Genomic DNA, 19,966 nt, shown 5'->3' with positions numbered 1-19,966 from the left:
CTCAGCTTCATGAAATATATCCAGGTAACAAACCTGCACATGTACCCTGGAATCTAAAACAAAAATGGAAATTAGTAAAAAAAAAAAACAGAAATTAAATTGTGAAGGAGATTGAGTATCAAAAGACCTTTTCTGTTAGTGTCAAATTTAGTTTCTTGGAAACAATTTTTAAATAGCTAAGAGCGTCAACAGAAAACTGTAGGCTACAGGAAAAGAACTGCTTCACACTTCCTGAATCTTCTCAAACTTGGTATCTGCATATCAATGACTTTAGATTTTATTTTTATGTTGCTGTTACTTTTGCTAAGGAAGTATTATGGTATACATAGATACTGTCTATTCTATTTTTTAAAAATCTAGGAAAATACATTAAGATCTGTTTATTATTACTATTAGTGGTTTCTTGTGTATGTGTTGGTTTGACAAGTAGAGGTTGTTTTCTAACCAAAAACATAACACAAAAGAAAGATTTAGTACAGGATTACCTGTGCAAACAGCTGGGACAAAAACACAGGGAGACAAATGAAAATTTAAGCTACTCATGTTTATTAACTGATTTACATTTGACAAAACAAAGATAGGTGCACAAAGAGCTGTCTGACAAAGTCAAATCCCAGGTATCGAACAATAGTATTCCCCTGGCTGCCCTAGTTGCCCACTCTGTGGGGGATGTGCTCTGCCATGCCACCACTCGGTTATCACACTGTGCTGCTGTTGGGCTGCATGTGGAGTACAGGTCTGCATGCATCTGACATCAGAGAAGTGGCCCACTTAACACTAACAGCCCCAGTTCGAGATGTCGCAAGTCGATGTTAGTAACCACCAAGTACTAATTCTGTACTAAAATGGTCAGAAAAGATAACAAGCTTTGAGTACTGTGTAAAATTATACCTTTTATCGAGAATAGGCTCTTGTAAGCTGCCTTGTAACTTATTTCCTCTCTTGCCAAAGTCTATCCATTTATGTCAAATCAAGAACATACACCACAAAATTTTCTAAAAAAGTACTTTAACAATGGTCATTAACTTCTCCCTAAGGACCCATGCCTAAGGTTATTTACATAAGATTTGGGATCTTCATAATTTAGGAGAACTTTAAATTCTGAGCTCAGGAAGATACTTTTCCTACTAGATAATAGGACACTCAGAAATACCTGAGGTATAATCACTGAAAACCTTCTTAAAGGAAAAAAAAAAAAAAAAGAAGATTGAGGTTTCCTATACTGGCATGAAAGTATACATATAATTTTTATCACAGAAAAAACTAAAATGTGAATAGTACCAAAACATAACAGATAAATTGGGAGGAACCAGCTATTAGGCTCCAATTCTTCTTACTATATTTTGCAGAAAATGCTAGTATTATAGAGATTATCAGGATATACCAAAAATGATTTTAGGTAGAAACTTCAAAAAACAGCAAAACCCAGTTTTAAGACAGGATTCATTTCTAGAGACATTACACATCAGTATACAATTAAGGTGTTTCCGGTGGAACATCAACATCAGTGTACTTTAAAAAAATCTAAGTCTGGTTCTTTTTAATCAGATGTCCTTATTTGGCTGCTAACACACCCCCACCACCCTGCCTTCAAAATGATCATTTAGTCATTAATTATAAAAAAAGTATACAAATTATACTCAGTACAGAGCACGGCAAAATCTAGTTCAATTTATAGCTTTATGTAATACACATAAATCGGACAATTTAACTTTGTACTACTCTCTGGCCCTACAGTTTCCTACTTCCTGATGTTTCTTGGAAACTGTAACTGTTCAGGCAACAGAAACACTAATTACTTTCTTAGGGAACAAATAAAAAATTTTAAGAATTGGCTAAAGTAAGCACCCCAGAGTCACTCTATGAAACACAAATTCAAATGGTATTTTTAAAAAGTGAATTGGAATATGTGGGAAATTTAAAGAGCAGGGATTCTTCTATTTAATGCCTGCCCCATTCAAGGACACTTATATTCACATATAAACCTGCTGGAATCCTTTCTGAATGTGTACGCTCTATTGACCTCAGCACAACTGAGTGAAGGGGAACGAAAGGGAGAGACCATCTTCATCCTTTGTTTTTGCAGAATTTATTTAGAAAAATTTTATTAAGAGATTCTAAAAAGTATAAGAAACGAACACATTTTTACCACTGCATTCATGTTGGCTTTTTTGAGCACATAGCTCTAAGTGGGGGGGTGGCGGGGATGCCTCAAAAGGGGAGAGGAAGGACTCTCCTTGGCCTGGGAATAGGTGTGCCTACGGGAACCACAGGAGCAAGAGTCAAGAGTTCTTCAGAAAATAGCCTTTAAGTCAGGACAAAGGAACAAAACATTTGCAAATTAAGCACCAAAAAGATTAAGTAATTTACTTGCCATTTTCATAAACAAAATAATTAGTCCACTGTCTCATCTTTTCTCTATCATGTCTTTTGTATAAAGACATTTCTTTCTGAGCTGCGTGTTGTCTAGACAAAGCCACGTCATCTGATGAGAAGCAGACTTTGCTCAGCAACATTGAGAAAAAACAGATCTACTTCTTTCCATTTCTTAGCCTGTGTCAACTGCTGAATGCTGAAACCTAACCCCAGAGCCTCACTTTGCCATTTCATACAGTTTGAATTAAAAAAAAAAAAAAAAGAACCTTAGAGAAAAAGAAAAAGCTTTGACTCCCCCATTAAAAAGTTTATTCTCTAATTCTATAAATATCAAGAAGGCAGATGTGTTTTATTTTATTTGACATTAGGAAAAAAAAAACACAATCTCAAAGCAAGCACCTGGGTTTTACTTCAGCTTATAATAATTTAATGTGCCTGAGAATTTTTGTGCAAATACATGTCATCTTTCATTAAAAATATGCATAGCGCACTTTGGAAAAAGTTGGTTTAGTTGCAACCAACTTTTCTCACAAAAAATTTTACATATATAAATATAAAACATTCCCTAATTCCTACTGATTGCACTTCTGGCTTAACCCCTTCCAGCCTCCAAGGAATTTTTAAAAACATGCAATTACGTTTGTATTCCTTGGCTACTGCACTTATTCAGAAGAAATATTCTAAAAACAAGTTTTCTTGGTTCCAATTTACTCACATTTTGCTTCTTAAAAGTAAATCCCTCCCATGCTCTACCCAGTTTTTTTTTTTTTTTTTTTGGGAGGTTGTATAAAAATACAAATTAAAAAAATGAACTTTTATTAATCAGAAATACAAAATAATTGAGTGCTATTTGGGCTCCCAGGGGCTCAAAGGCCTGAAAACAGAAAGGAAAATAGGAGTCTCCACCTATGATTCAATGAAAAAGATGAAACTCCTAATTTTGCTAATGCTGCGAGCATATCATTTGATGGATGTATAATTTAACCAGATATTAACAGGGGAAACATATAAGCCATCTCACTATTGTCTCAGTAATAGACTGAGCTTACCCCACCAACCCTTCAGAATGGCTTTCTGTAAGCAATAAAGCTACTCCTTTTCTCTTCCCATCCTTCTAACCTGGGTTCTCTCTGCTTTATGCTTACCAGAAGTAAATGTGCCAGGAAGTTCAGTATCTCTGTATGTTTTAGTATTACTAAATTTATTTTTATTCACTTTTTATTTTCAAGACAAGAAAACTCAACTGAAGGAGTATATTAAACCTTTCTTTCCTGCCTCTGAACACTCATGGCCCATTCATTTATACTTTCAATTTGCCCGACTTCCTCCATTAGGGCTCATCCCAATTTTATTTCCATTCCTCCATTCCCCCTTTCACATTCACAACCCTTGTGCAACATTCCTTTTCTCTCAAGTCAGACCAGACTACATGTTTCAGTGCGTATCTATCCCTCATGTGCTAATTTGTATAAGAGGTCAGTTAACTGCTGAACCTCAGTCCTCCTTCAGGACACCCATTTTGGGTGAGGATGTGCAAACTGGGGCAGCAAAGCTACCCATTATGACTGGAAGACTCTGATTCCTCCTTAGTCCACCTAATAAACTGCTACCTGAATTTAAATAAACAGCAGAATCTGGTTTCTGAAGACCAATTTCTGCCTCCTGGCATCTTCCATTCTCTTGGGCACCAGGGTTCTTGACCACTCTGGCTATCCCCAGTCTCTTCAGCCTGTCCACTAAATTCATCTTCAACTGGCCAACATCAGGAGGGTTCCGGGAGGGTCTCAAGCCATACATCTCCTGGAGAAATGTCTCAGCTGGTCGAGAGGCCAAAAAATTTTCAGAGAGATGCACTCGAGGCTCAAAGGGCAAAGGAGAAGGGCAAGGTGAGTGAGATGGTGAATTTGGTGGTGTGGAAGGGATAGCCAGGGATTTAGGGAGAGGCTGGAGGGGGTTCTCTGAAACTGGGCTGTGGTACACTTTGGCAGAGATGCCTCGTTCTTGTAGAAGTTTGGCCAAGCTCATGGTGCTACTGAAGGTTGTAGTGGAATCTCGTCGGTTGGTGATGGACTCACCAATGCTGAGTCTATAGGACAAGGCAGGAGAATTCACAGCCGTGTTGGATGAACTGCTACCACTACTTCCACAGGATAATGAAGGGAACCCAGAGCTTAAAAAAAAAGTAAGTGGGAGACAGTGTTTAAGAATAAAAAGCAAGCCCCAAGCTGACATTTAAAGTAATTATAGTAGTTATCCTTGGTAAATATAAAGTAACAGGCAACAAACACATCTGTAAGTGTACGCTGTGGAACAGATCTGGGAAATGAAAATTTGACATGATACTTCAATGATTAATTATTTGTAATTTGTAACTTAGTAATTAACTTATTAAAAGATATTTTCAGTAGGATATGAAAGGTATTGCTGTACTCTTAGATAACTTTACTCTTAAATTTTAACTCTAAAATGTACATCTGTAGAAATACAATTAAATTTTATGACAGAAAGCAAAGAAATTTGAAGATTAAGGAAAGTAATCTTTAGAATGTTTATTTATATATCCATTCCATAAAGTGAGATACATTGAGACAATAATCCATAACAGTTTACCAACTTTTAAAAAAATTAAACATGAAATGCTCTTCTGGGAGAAGTTTCCTTCTTTTTAATCTTTTAATTTTATTTTATTGCGAAATAATAAACTTCTAATTGTTAAATTTTATTTTCTCAAGAAATGTTAATTTCAAACAATGATAGTATAAAAATATCCATAGAATGAATTTTTCTCAACCTTGACTTGAAACATGTGTTTTTAGGAAATTAAAAATAACTAATAGCTTCAACATCTATTCAGTAATACTTCTTCAGCATTACTTCAGTATTCAGTAATACTACTGAACATACAGAAGTGAAGGTGAGCTTGTGCAGAGGACTGGCCCTGTAAATCTTGCAGTTTGGCTAACTCCGGGTATATAGCCCCAGCTGCGTTATTTATTAGTTGTCTGCCCTAGGACCAGTGACCTCAACCTTCCATGCCTCAGTTTACTTTACACAATACATACTCAGTTGCCCTGCCCACTTTTATAATAATCAAATGAGAAAATTCTTATTTTATGCTTAGTCAAAAAGAAAAACTAACCAATCATGTACTTAAGGAAACGGTAATGGAATGGAGATGGTACTTCTTTAGCCAATTTCCCCGCAAAACAAATGTTACCAGTATTTAATAGATCAACTTTCACTTCAACACAAAATACTCAATACATTAAACATCAGGATATCAAAAATTTTAAAGATTATGAACAAAACACAAGCTTACAATTAACAAACTTTCTAAAGCACCAACTTGTATAGAAGCAGCAAAATTCAAATAAGTTTGACTCCGTAGTCAAACCAGTCCAACTAAAAGCCTCTGATCCGGAATAGTCTATATATTGTATTCCCAGTCTCTAATCTCCCTATTTCTACTAGACTCTAGAACTGCCTGTCCTTACCCAAATTGTACACTTCATATAATGGCATCAACCTGTATTAAGAGTCTCCTCAAGAACCAATTTTGTAAAACTTGTTATCTTGATGACTATAAGAACAATGTAGAAAAAAATGCAGATTTTTTTTGTTACAGACTTTATTGGGATCTTTAGTGGATATCATCCAAATGCTTCCCTAAATAATTCATTTGTTTCTATTTTATAGACATGGTGAATCATAATCTTATTTCCCTCCACACTTGCAGCTAGAAAGTTAAGACTCAAATACGTGGCTAACCCTAGCAAGCTAACATGGCTAACATAAGACTTTATGGTACAATTTGCACACTAGATTTATTCTTTTACCCATTTTATATCCTTACTCTTGATTCCCCTTTGCAACATCTTTTTTTTCTACTTCTAGTTAACATTATTCTTTAATGCATTTAAAGTAATTATGGTAGTTATCCTTGGTAAATATAAAGGGACAGGCAACAAACACATCAGTAACTGTGCACTGTTACACGTTCTACATATCTTTAAAAGCCACCTTAGACCCTTTTGGGAATTGTTAGGATGGAAATGGCATCAATATGGCTTAATAAGGGACTACATATTAGAATATTCAAGTTTTAGCCTACGTAGTAAATAATTTGGCCTTGCCCAGAGAGGTCTGGCCTTTGCCCTCCGCTCCTTGGAGGCAATCTATGTCACAATAGGAGTGTCTTTGGCTAGAGTGGAGGCTGATCACACTAAATCTTAGGGTGGGCCAGGCCACACCCAACAGTCTTAGGGTGAGGAATGGCCATGCCAAAAAGACCAACCATGTGATTTAGGGTAGGGCCTTTGAATCACGCAGTATCAGTTGGCCAGAAGGCTGAGTTCAACTCTGTTGAACTGAGTTCAGTAAATCATACCTACACAACAAAGCCTCAATACAGACAGACTGTAAGCACTAATACTTGGGTGAACTTACCTGGTTGGTAATATTCTGTGTGTACCGTCACATATCAATACTAGGAGAGTAATGAATCCTAAGGACACATGTAGAATCCTCTAAGACTCTGCCCTATGCCTTTCTTCCTTTGGACAATTTTAACCTGTATTCTTCCCTTGTAATACAGTAGCCACAAGTATAACAATTTGCTGTGAGTTCTGTGAGATCTTCTAGCAAATTACTGAACCTGAAAGTGGTTTTGGGAACCCTCTGCACTTGCAGGTGTTGTCAGAAGTGAAGGTGAGCTTGTGCAGAGGACGGGCCCTGTAAATCTTGCAGTTTGGCTAACTCCGGGTATATAGCCCCAGCTGGGTTATTTATTAGTTGCCTGCCCTAGAACCAGTCACCTCAACCTTCCATGCCTCAGTTTACTTTACACAATACATACTCACTTGCCCTGCCTACTTTTATAATAATCAAATTAGAAAATGCAATGTGAAAATATTCTAAAGACACACTATCACAGAACATTAATTAACATTCTAGAAATTAAAATGAAGGTAATTTTTAAAAGAAATTCATGAAAATATAGCTGAGGAAAGAAGTGAGGCCCCAGATTTCCCAGGCACTCTTACCTGGGGGTAACCTGAGTGATGTCAGAGGGATGTAATATTCTACAGGTGGTGAAAGTGAATGTTGAGTTTGTGCATGACAGGCACTTTCCTGGATTGGCAGTTGCAACTGAAATAGATTTTTAGGGAGCAAATACAAGATTGAAAGACTAGATTAATAACGTAAAAAGCTCATCATTATTTATTCATAATATAGCATTTATCAAGTACCTTTTGTACTAAAAATCCCCAAATCTGGAAATGAAATAAATATACATAAAGATTGTACTAGTATTAACTGGTTAGTATATAGGTGAATCCAATACTTTAAAACTGTAAAGCAAAAGGCATAAACAAAGCTTAGAAATGAGAAAAGAAAACTGAAAAAATACATAAAAAAAATCAAGATCTAGTTATCCAAGTGATTCAGTCAAATTCATCTACTCTGGTGGTTCTCAAAGTGTGGTCTGAAGCCTCTGTGGGAGTCTACAGGTCAAAGCTACTTTCACAGCAATGGTAAGACAGAGGCCTTTTCTTTGTGATGGGTTTACATTTGCACTGCTGGTGCAAAAGCAATGGAAGGCAAAACTCCTAGCTCCTCAGCACAAATCAAGGCAATATCACCAAGTTGTCCTAGTCTTCTTAATTATTATGCACTTGGTATTTCTTAAAAAGCCATATTCACTTAAGAATGTCCTTGAAGTAGCAGTAAAAATTATCTATTAAATTTTGAATCTTGGCCCTTGAGTCGCTTTCCTGTTCTGTGCGATGAAATGGGAAAGATGTATTAAGCACTCTTGCTGCACACTGAGATACAGTGGTTATCCAGAGGAAAGCACTTGTGCAACTGATTTGAAATTTTGTCATGGAATACCATTTTTACTTTAAAGAACTAATAGACAAACTACAGTTATTCAGACTTGGGTGTTAAGAGAGACATGTTAAAAATGAATGAAGTGAGCCTGTCCCTTCAGGAAAAACAGCTAACAAAACGTGAGCTTTCAAGAAAAAGTTAGTTTTGGAAAACTTGTATCTACCACTGAAAGCATGAACATCCTTAAAGACTTTTCTGATGAGATAGGTGGTGATATTAATATGATTTTAATATTTTTATGTAATAAAATGTGCCAACATTTGGAAAATCTGCATAACTCCATGAACCAATCAACATTTTCTAAATGATCAATGCATGATGTTAAAAATCAAGCATGGGTGAAAGATATATTCAAAATGTAGGATATGAACATTGCATTTTATTTAATTTAAATTTTAATTTTTTGTTAGTAGAGACAGGGTTTCACCATGTTGGCCAGGCTGGTCTCAAACTCCTGACCTCAGGTGATTGCCCACCTCGGTCTCCCAAAGTCCTGGGATTACAGGTGTGAGCTACCAGCCTGACCAATGCATTTTAACGTTAACAAAGTAATGAAAAGTTAATTGTTAGGGTTTCAGATCTCACATTGCTACAAATGTTCAAGAAACTACTACTTACCTAGTTTTAGTGTAATGTCAAAAAATAGCTACAAATATCTGAAAAGACTATTAAAACACTCTTTCCTTTTCCAACTGCATGTTTGTGCCTGGCTGCATTTCCTTCATATTGTTCAACTGAAACAACATATTGCAACAGACTGAAGGTAGACGCTGATAATGAGAATAAAGCTATTTTGTATTAAGTCAAAAATGAGAGACTTGCACAACTGTTTTTCTCACTATGAAAAAAATAGCTATTTTTCATAAAACATATTTGTGTACAATTATTTTAAATGAGTTAATACACATTTTTATAGTTTCTCAGTTTTGATTTATGATATATTAAATGTCAATAGATATAACCTACACAGATAGGCTCTCTGGAATTCTCAGTGATTTTTAGGGGTGTAGAGTTCCTGAGCCCAAAAGGTTTGTGAACCACTGACCTGAATTCATCCAGCTCTCTACCTAATCTACTAATGCAGGCTGGCTAAGATAAAGTGGAGGGGATTAGGAATGCCACTAATGCTATAGATTTTCATTATCTGATATCCAAGATTGAGCACCTTCCAGTGAGCAGAATTAGCCAGCTGACTAACTAATAAGTCAGAATGCAAAGTACTTCTGGTTACTATACCACATTTGACCAGACACTCTTCTCACCTGTAACTGGTCCACCTGCTGAAGTAATGGGTGGTAGGAAGATCCCCGTTACTGGCTTGGATGTTGACAGTTTCTCTTCCACTTGAAGAGGTTGCTGAACCTGAAAAGTAATACCCTCCTCTTCATCCTCTTCTAAATCTGAGATGTGATAAATGGTATCCCTGGGCAACTGGGTAAAGCCTTTAGTAATGACACCTGGTCGTGGATCAAGGATGGTTCCCAAGTTTGGCTGAGCAAGCTGCTGCCAGTGATACAGAGTTTGTGATCCTGAATACGCAAAACAAAGGAGGGGGAAAAGGCATGTTTACATTTCCCACAAATCTTAAAACAGAAACTAAAATTATATGTGTAGTAACAATAATGACAGCAATAAAACTATTTATTTAGTGTTAATAATTTGGTAAAAGCTGCAAATTAGTTTTCAGTGGAAGATGACAAGATGTCAAAGGTATGAGTAATAATCTGTTTTAACAGTTAACTTTGAGAAGGACATCTAAAGGGGTGAAAAAAACCCCAAGGAGACACCCTGAATAGGAAAGGAGCTTAGCTGCTGAGGCAGTGATGGAAGACAGGTGCCTAAGAGGTGAGCTGTATTTTCCCAGGTGACAAAAAAGTCAAATACTTCTCTGGCCTGGAACTATGCCTATGAAGTTGAAAGTCAAAAGCCAGGCTCCCATGGAGAACAGGAAAATGAAGAAGATAATGAAAAAGAGGATATGTTCTACTAGTTCCAGACTATAGAACCGTGGTGAATGATCACCCCAAGCAACCGCACCAGATGCGATGTCTAATTATGTCACTGTAGTAATTTCATCCTAAAAATGGCAACTCCAGCAAATGTCTGCACTGATCATTAATGAATACAACTAAGTCATAAAATCTTTGAGTTTGAGGGGTCTTTATAGGTTACATACTCAAAATTTTATTTAATGCAGAACTCTTTTTAGGATAATATAAGAGAATCATTCAATGATTGTCATTATTCCAGAAAACAAAGGAATTTATTTTGAATTCAAGTTTTTTCTTAGGAGAGAATAGAAACTGAACTGAAAAAAGGAAAAATACAGGCACACACACCTCTAAGTCAATTATACTTTTGGGTAAAAAACTCTTTTGAAAAGGAAGGTGGAGATGAATTATTATCTCTAGATCATTATCATTTATCATATCTTATTCATCTAACCATGGAAACTGCTGTCGATGATATTCCTTAGCAAAGGACAGAAAAAGATTACTCCTCCTCCCTGCTCAGGTTTATATTAAAAAACATCAGTAGAAGAGAACTGCTGGCTGATGATTCAGAGACTGCAACTCTCTTCATTCATTAATTTTCCACAAAGTACTACAAAGTCTTGCCACCCAAACAGCAAGGTTAAGGGATAAAAAAAGATCATCTGCACATAATGCTCCTAAAATTAAGACACAAATCTCAATTCCAGGGAAAGGAACTTCCAGTAAGTCACGTGGCTTAGTAAGGGCGCTACTGATTTATTACCTTCAAGGGGCTTGACAATTTGTAATTTTTCTGGCATAAAACCTCGAAGGCAACTGGCACTGCTGAGGTCTGTGATCTCTGACTGGTTGGTGCAGAGGGAGACAAGGCTCTCTGTCGGGGTGACACAGCCACTAACCCCTTCCTTCTGGTCAGCCAGAACCTGGATCTTCCGCTGCCATTCTTCAGCGAAGAACTGCTTCTCACTTAAATAGTTCTGTCGACGCAAGTTAAGGCGATGCAGTGCTGTAGCCAAATCACTGTCTCCAGAGGGTCCTGGTTGGCCCATCTTCTGGGAGCTCCTATAGGAAAATTGCGTTCACTAATTAGATCTTGAGGATCATCAGCACGACCCAGACCTCTCCCTTCTATAATGGAGAGCATTCAAGAGACTGATCTTAAAAACATGGTATTTTCCTAGATACCTGGAATATAGAAGTAATAACAACAAACCAAAATTACCAACAACACTATACATCATTTTTCAGATCATTTCAAATGACTTGAAAGGCAAGATAATACTTTATTGATATTCTGTGCTTTCTGAATTTTCTATTTCATTTAATTTATGAAACTACACATTCAACCATCTATAAATTCTTATTAGGTGGTCACAAAAGTAAATATTATATTTTGCTGAATCTGTATCATGGATTGCAAGAGGTACTATTATTTTATGTATCATAAAGAAGGAAAAAAATGCTACCCATTAAACTAAGGCATACTATTAGTTACAAAAGATAACCATTTAAAAAATATTAAAATATGAAAAAAATTTTCTTTGGGCCACAGAATCACCCATCAACACTGCAGAACATTTAAAAGAAAACAATAAAATTTGTACATAATACTGCATTTTTATAGTTCACTGATGCCCATTTTTTCACTTCAACACTTTTGAAACTGGAAGCTATCTTATAATTTATATCAAATGGAAGACTGGCAAGCTGAGTTGTGGGTACTCTGGGCTACTTGGGTATAAATCCACATAAATGTGTTTACGATCTTCTCCTAAGATAATTGTGTAACAGTGAGGCAGTAGGACACAAAGCTACTGTGGGTACAGAACACTGCCCAGAACAGACCAGGCAATGCAACTGAAACCTGGTGTGATGAATTCCCATGTTAGGAAACATTGCCCTTTGGTGCCAAACATCTATCTTTCAAAGCTTTCAGCTCACTTTTCAGTAAAGTTGTTTACCATCTAGCTATATAGAATTCAATGTATTAATAAAAAGAATGAAAAAAAAAATCTAAGTTTAAATAAACAGAAAATCGACAGCACCTTGATGGTCCTCAAGATGTATTCAAACTTATATTTATCCTGAAAATCACCAAAATGGTTGAGATTATGAGCATGGATTATGAGAAGGTGTCATCCGATGTATTCATGCTAGTAACCAAATAGATCAAAAAAATTTGACTTTGGCATGATCTGTCCCACAAATAGTAATACAAGGCATCATAAGTGAAGGAAAATTGACAGTTCCAGAACCTTCTTGGGACAGTAGAGTAATGCTGGAATGTGCGTATGTGAATCTGGTGAGGCAACGTGAAAAGAAATGCAGAATCACTGTTACCATCGGATTCCTACCCTGCAACTTCCTCTGAGCTGCTCCCCTGGTTCAGGAGTGATTTGTCCTCTGTTTGCTGAAGACCAGACTCAAAAGGTTTTGCTGTCATGATGACACTTGAATGGTTGGAGCCTGGAATGGGTAACAGAGCTGGGAACGAGATAGAGCGGCCCCGTGTGTCATTGGCAATCCTGACGGTATCAAACACCCGCTTCTGTTGGGCTCTGTCAAAAAAGGAAGTGTTCATTATTATCACTGCTAGCCACTAAAGCATCTAGAGAAGAGGCATGGATGTGCAGTCCATCAGAAATAAAGCCACCCTGAGGAGTTTCTATAGTTTAGGAGAAATCATCAGAAAATAAGCTTTCCGCTGCATAAATGTCTTCTTTTGAGAAGTGTCTGTTGATAACCTTCGCCCACTTTTTGATGGAGTTGTTTTTTTCTTGTAAATTTGTTTGAGCTCTTTGTAGATTCTGGATATTAGCCCTTTGTCAGATGAGTAGATTGCAAAAATTTTCTCCCATTCTGTAGGTGGCCTGTTCACTCTGATGGTAGCTTCTCTGCTGTGCAGAGAAATGCAAATCAAAACCACAATGAGATACCATCACACAACAGTTAGAACGGTGATCATTAAAAAGTCAGGAAACAACAGGTGCTGGAGAGGATGTGGAGAAACAGGAACACTTTTACACTGTTGGTGGGACTGTAAACTAGTTCAAACATTGGGGAAGAGAGTGTGGCGACTCCTCAAGGATCTAGAACTAGAAATACCAATTGACCCAGCCATCCTATTACCGGGTATATACCCAAAGGATTATAAATTATGCTGCTAAAAAGACACATGCACATGCACACGTATGTTTACTGTGGCACTATTCACAATAGCAAAGACTTGGAACCAACCCGAATGTCCATCAGTGACAGACTGGATTAAGAAAATGTGGCACATACACACCATGGAATACTATGCAGCCACAAACAAGGATGAGCTCATGTCCTTTGTAGGGACATGGATGAAGCTGGAAACCATCATTCTGAGGAAACTATCGCAAGGACAAAAAAACCAAACCCTGCATGTTCTTACTCATAGCTGGGAACTGAACAATGAGAACACATGGACACAGGAAGGGGAACATCACACACCAGGGCCTGTGGGGTGGGGGAAGGGGGGTGGGATAGCATTAGGAGATATACCTAATGTAAATGATGAGTTAATGGGTGCAGCACACCAACATGGCACATATATACATATGTAACAAACCTGCACGTTGTGCACATGTACCCTAGAACTTAAAGTATAATAAAAAAAAAAAAAAAAGAAAAGAAGCTTTCAAACAAGAGAACTCTCTCACAAATGAGGACACTGTGAGGAAAACACTGAACAGTAAGCAAATTACTACTGAATCTCATAATACCACTTTGGATTGTGGCTTCTTTTTAATTTCTATTCCAATAATTGAGTAACAACACATGTGATCTGTACTTACTTTTGTTTAAAGAGAGAAGATTCCTCATCCAAACTCAGCTTTTTACGCATAGTCCCCTCAATTTCAGCTGCCAAGGATTCCTAAGAAAAAGAGTTTGAGATTTCTAAAGTGATTGTTGCCCTTAAATGAACCGTCTCTACAACCCTATACTTTGGTGTTATAATAAAATACAAGGAAATAGTCAAGGCTAACATTCATGGGAAAAAAGACATTCTGGAAATATAACTTTTAAATAAGACTCAACTACCTTTTCATAATTTTTTCAAATAGGAAAGTAGTGGAAAAGCTAATATGATAAATAGAAAATATATGTGCAGGCACAAAAAAACAAAAAGTCTGAAAGGCTGTAAACCCAGTGTTGACAGTGATTCTGTAGAGGGTGGGATTTAATGGTATTTAACAATTTCTTTTTGCTTTTCTGTAATTTCTAGCTTTTCTATAATAAACATGTATAGCTGGCTGGGCACCGTGGCTCAAGCCTGTAATCCCAGCACTTTGGGAGGCCGAGGCGGGCGGATCACGAGGTCAGGAGATCAAGACCATCCTGGCTAACACGGGGAAAACCCCATCTCTACTAAAAATACAGAAAAAAAAAAAAAGAAAAAAGAAAAAATTAGCCAGGCGTGGTAGCGGGCGCTTGTAGTCCCAGCTACTAAGGAGGCTGAGGCAGGAGAATGGCGTGAACCGGAAGGCGGAGCTTACAGTTAGCCGAGATGGCACCACTGCACTCCAGTCTGGGCGACAGAGCGAGACTCCGTCTCAAAAAAAAAAAACCAAAAACAAAAACAATAAAACCAACAAAAACATGTATAGCTTTTATAATATTAAAAAATAACTTAAAAAAGCAAGCAAGCTTCCTCTTCCCCCGGTCAGGGATGAGGACTAAATCCAGTGTTGACAGTGATTCTGTGGAGGGTGGGATTTAATGGGATTTAACAATTCCTTTTTGCTTTTCTGTAATTTCCAACTTTTCTGTAATAAATATGTATAGCTTTTATAATATTCAAAAATCATTTAAAAAAATGAGCACGCTTCCTTTTCCCCTGGTCAGGGATGAGGATTCAACTAATATGAGTGACATGGCTCAGTGGGGCTAAGCTGAGGATGACTGGAATTGGAGGCAATGGTGTGAACTCATGATTTTATATATACACATATGGATGAAAACATATATATATATATAGTATAGGTATAGGTATGAAATACATATATTTCCTAGTTCTATTTGTTGAGAGGACCTAGAAGCCACAATACTCTAGTGGCAATCAATGGGCACACCTAGCACCCAGATCTTGGATTCAAAATACCATTCTTCAATAAAAGCAACCAGAGCTCTTTGGAGAAATGGCTGATTCCAGGGCTGGGACAAAAGTACAAGATGAGCTTAAAGGAGACCCTACTGACCATATCTAGGACAATCTGAATATCAAAATAGATAATAATAATCATAGCTTGTAATCTATTGAATAAAATAGAAATCCTTAAGTCCATGACATACCTAAGTGAACAAATGAACAAATAAATGGAACAGAAATGCACTAACTTACAAAAGAAAAATGTCAATTAATAAATGTTGAAAAATGATGAAATTTGAAAATCACCGTTTGGCAGTCATCACTGCAATAACTCTGCCAGATAAGAACCATCAATGGGTGCTAAAACTAGTGGGTAATAGCTTGATGAGGAATAGGATACTTAGTCTCAAATTATCTCTCATAAAATGTTTACTTTGATCACTTGGTTGGGGTAGTATCTGCCAATTTTCATCACTACACGGTGAATTAGTAGTGTTAATTTAATTAACTGTTAATTACCATTAACTTTACAGTGGAAAAAACCAGCAGATTACCTTAGCCAAGAGACCAAAGTTAATTAATACCACCTGTAATGGGCTAAACAGCCATTATGCACCTCTTGAAACCATGCTCTGAGAATATGGCATTATTTCTGCCAAGAATGCATTACCGGAATCTAATCATGAGGATGCATCAGACAATCCTAAACTGAGGACATCCTACAAAGGCCATGAAGGAGAAATAAAGACAGAAGAACTGTCCCAGATGGAAACAACAAAATTCAAAGTATCCTTTAAAGGACAATAGTGAGACAACTGGAAAAATTCGAATGGGCTCTGTGGATTACATGATACTACTGGATAAACACCAACTTCCTGAAGCTGATGGTTGTAGTGTGTTTATGTAGGACAGTGTCCTTAAGAGTGTCCAAATGTCCTTGTTTTTAGTAAATACACACTTAAGTACTATGGGGTAATAGGGTATATCAGCAACTTACTGTTAAAATAGCCCAGTGGGAAAAGAAAGAGAGAGAGAGATTGAATGATATGGAAAAAGCAATTAACATGTTAAAAGCTGAAGAATCGATGTGAGGGATATACAAAAGTTCTTCATACTATTCTTGGAACTTTATTCTAACTTTAAAATTATTTCAAACGTAAAAAACAAAATTATGCCTCCCTATTTTTAAGAAAATCTACTAAAATTTATAGTTTCAGTCTTTTGAAAAAGTTCACAGGATTGCACAGAAGAATCAGATTGTTAAAATAACTCTTTTGAACTAACATTACAAATTCTAACATAAACTCAGAAGTTTTTATTAATATTCTTAATCCAAAAAATACCGCTTATAAATGAATTAAACAAAAATGAATCTTGTTCTCATAAAGCCTACATTCTAACAAGTTAAAAATATCAGGAGACGGCCAGGCACGGTGGCTCACGCCTGTAATCCCAGCACTTTAGGAGGCCAAGGCAGGCGGATCACGACGTCAGGAGATCGAGACCATCCTGGCTAACACGGTGAAACCCCATCTCTACTAAAAATACAAAAATTAGCTGGGCGAGGTGGCGGGTGCCTGTAGTCCCAGCTACTTGGGAGGCTGAGGCAGGAGAATGGCGTGAACCTGGGAGGCGGAGCTTGCAGTGAGCCGGGATCACGCCACTGCACTCCAGCCTGGGTGACAGAGTGAGACTCCAACTCAAAAAAAAAAAAAAAAAAAAAAAAAATCAGGAGACTCAAGATTTATTGAAAGAGGTTTTAGATATTCAAAGCACCATTTAAGTAAGCGGCAGGTCGTGGGCATAGGGTAGGATGATCCAAGTTTAACTAGTTCTATGGTACACAGCTGTAAACTGAATTTCGTTAGGGCTCATCTTACGTATTATTGATACAATATATCTGTAAAGTCACCGGTTAGAATAAATAAGAGTATTAAGGAAGATGTCAATATACAAATTAGGACCTAAATCAATAATTGGAGTCCAGAAACAAGGACAAACCATATAATCTCTTCTCAAGATGCTTTATGTCATCATAAACCATATCACTTTTAGGACAAACTAATCTTAAACAAATTTCATTAAATACGTAGCATCTTTCTTAGTCGCTTACCCCAGTAAAAGCTCCATATGATTGGGAGAAGTAGAGATGAGCAGCAGGGCCAGATCTACTACGAAGTTCCTTTATTTCTTCTTGAGATTCATGTAACATTCCTAGACACTCCATATTCCTGTCTTGTAACTCGTGCAGCTAAAAGAAAGGATGGTAGTGTACTTTATTGCCTTCCCAAAACAACATTAGGGAAAAAACCCCCAAAACCTGTTGGGATAAGGATTAATTTTATCCAGAGGGCTAGCTAACTTTATGAATATAACTTTAATACAAAGACTAAAACAAACTAAACAAGAAGAGTATATATATTTTGAGCTACCAGAATTAGGGAGGGGTCTCTTGGCCAAAATTATACATGAATGTGACTTCCTGAAAGTCTGAAACGTAGCCAGACTACCAGAACTGTTAATTTAATATTGAATGCTTCATACCCTTAACAGAGGAAGTATAACAGCTGTAGTCAAGTTAGGTTTAGTATAATACTAATCTTTTTAAAAAAATCACTCTGAAGTCTGTAAGTGACAAGATCAAGAGTCTACAAAGTATTATATACAATGTCAGGGTCCTCAATACTCCTAAACAAGTAGTTTTCGACCCTGGTTTCAGAATCTTCTTTACAACTAGACATACATATCTGATAAAAGAGTACAAAATTTTCAGAGTATATTTTAACTGTAAAATTTCTTCAAGTGCAGTATATGCCCCAGCTCATCAGAATCACCAGGGTTGAAGATGCTTACTAAAAAATGCAGATTCTAGGCTCTCACACCAGACCACTTGAAGTAGAAGCTCTTGGGATGGTGCCTGGAAATCGCCATTTAAAACTTGCTCTCCCAGGTGATTCTCTCCCCTTCCCTCCTACAAGGTATCACTCTGCTGCCCAGGGTTGAGTGCAGTGGTGTGATTATGGCTCACTGCAGCCTCAATCTTCTGGGCTTAAGCGATCCTTCTACCTCAGTCTCTCAAACAGCGGGGACCACAGGCATGCACCACTACACCTAGCTAATTTTTTAATTTTTTTGTAGAGACAAGGTTTCCTTATGTTGGACAGGCTGGTCTCAAATTCCTGGGCTCAAGCCATCCTCCCACCTTGGCCTCCCAAAGTGCTGGGATTACAGGCATGAGCTACTGTGCCTGGCCCCAGGTGATACTAATGCATGCTAAAGAAACACTAAATTATATTTAATAAATAAAATTTTATGTAGATAGAAAGTAAGAGATTTTTTTGCTACTTCTCCTGACATACTTGCAAAAAGATTTACTACTAGAAATTATCTTATTTTAAAAACTGTTGAGCTAGTTTAGGTCGACAGGTAAAAGAGTGATATACTCCTAAAGAATCTTATAAAGTTGAAGTTTTCCCTATTAATCAAGAAGAATGTTGCCACGTTACTAGTTTTAGAGACAGGACTTTTAAAACGCTTTATTTATTTATTTAGACGAAGTCTTGCTTTGTTCCACTGCAATCTCTACCTCCTAGGTTCCAGGATTCTCCTGCCTCAGCCTCCTGGGTAGCTGGGATTACAGAGGCCTGCCACAGCTGATTTTTGTATTTTTAGTAGCAACAAGGTTTCACCATGTTGGCCAGGCTGGTCTTGAACTCCTGACCTCAAGTGATCCACCCACCTCGGCCTCCCAAAGTGCTGAGATTACAGGAGTGAGCCACCACACCCAGCCAAAATGTTTTGTCTTAGATCTCATAATTTCATCTTAACCTTTTGCTGTTGCTTTTTAAATTTGGTAATTCCCCTTTAATAATTCTTATTCATGAAGATGAAAGAAACTAGTCATTCTTTCCCCTCCTGAATTATACAAGATAAAGATTTCATTACCTCCATTGTCAGCTGTCGTTGGGCATCTTTGGAAGCTTGCAGGTGAAGTTTTAGTTCTTCCTTCTCAATCACATGCTAACAACACATTAAAAAAGACATGTGAAGCCTTTCCAAGTAAAATATAGTTACTTTCTTTTTCTTTTTTTTTGAGACAGAGTCTCGCTCTGTCACCCAGGCTGGAGTGCAGTGGTGTGATCTTGGCTCACTGCAAGCTCCGCTGCCTCCCAGGTTCACGCCATTGTCTTGCCTCGGCCTCCCAAGAAGCTGGGACTACAGGCGCCCGTCACCATGCCTGGCTAATTTCTTTGTATTTTTAGTACAGACGGGGTTTCACCATGTTCACCAGGATGGTCTCGATCTCCTGACCTTGTGATCCGCCTGCCTCGGCCTCCCAAAGTGCTGGGATTATAGGCGTGAACCACTGCACCTGGCCAAATATAGCTATTTTCTTTCTTATAAAGACATGTGAAGAATTTCTCTCTGGGGTATCATCTTAGAGCCTATAAAAAGCTAACTTTTCAAAAGCTAAATAAGATGGGCATTCAAATACAAACCCTATGAAGGTGTTCAGAGGACAATGGGCATGAGTCAATAATTTATACCACTTTCTGAGGAAGCGCTAACCCCATTTTACAAAGAGAAA

General features: G+C 37.4%; 1 protein-coding gene across 3 annotated transcripts in view; it reads right to left on the bottom strand.

Annotated features, from left to right (window-relative positions):
* Positions 1-523: 523 nt before the first annotated feature.
* TRAK2 (trafficking kinesin protein 2) overlaps positions 524-19,966 on the bottom strand; it is a 76,721-nt gene continuing 57,278 nt past the window's right edge. For all 3 annotated transcript variants that reach the window (XM_050750619.1, XM_050750620.1, XM_050750621.1), the window contains 8 exons: positions 19,324-19,398; positions 17,492-17,629; positions 14,084-14,163; positions 12,617-12,820; positions 11,026-11,324; positions 9,531-9,797; positions 7,419-7,524; positions 524-4,546 (listed from right to left, as the gene is read on the bottom strand). In XM_050750619.1, coding sequence (XP_050606576.1) covers positions 3,871-4,546; positions 7,419-7,524; positions 9,531-9,797; positions 11,026-11,324; positions 12,617-12,820; positions 14,084-14,163; positions 17,492-17,629; positions 19,324-19,398 — 1,845 coding nt within the window. In that variant the 3' untranslated portion in view covers positions 524-3,870. The remainder of the gene's footprint in view (positions 4,547-7,418; positions 7,525-9,530; positions 9,798-11,025; positions 11,325-12,616; positions 12,821-14,083; positions 14,164-17,491; positions 17,630-19,323; positions 19,399-19,966) is intronic.

The sequence above is a fragment of the Macaca thibetana genome, chromosome 12 (assembly GCF_024542745.1).
Source record: "Macaca thibetana thibetana isolate TM-01 chromosome 12, ASM2454274v1, whole genome shotgun sequence".
Taxonomy (NCBI): domain Eukaryota; kingdom Metazoa; phylum Chordata; class Mammalia; order Primates; family Cercopithecidae; genus Macaca; species Macaca thibetana.
Note: the sequence above shows the minus strand (reverse complement) of the source record. Positions and strands in the feature narration are given on the sequence as shown.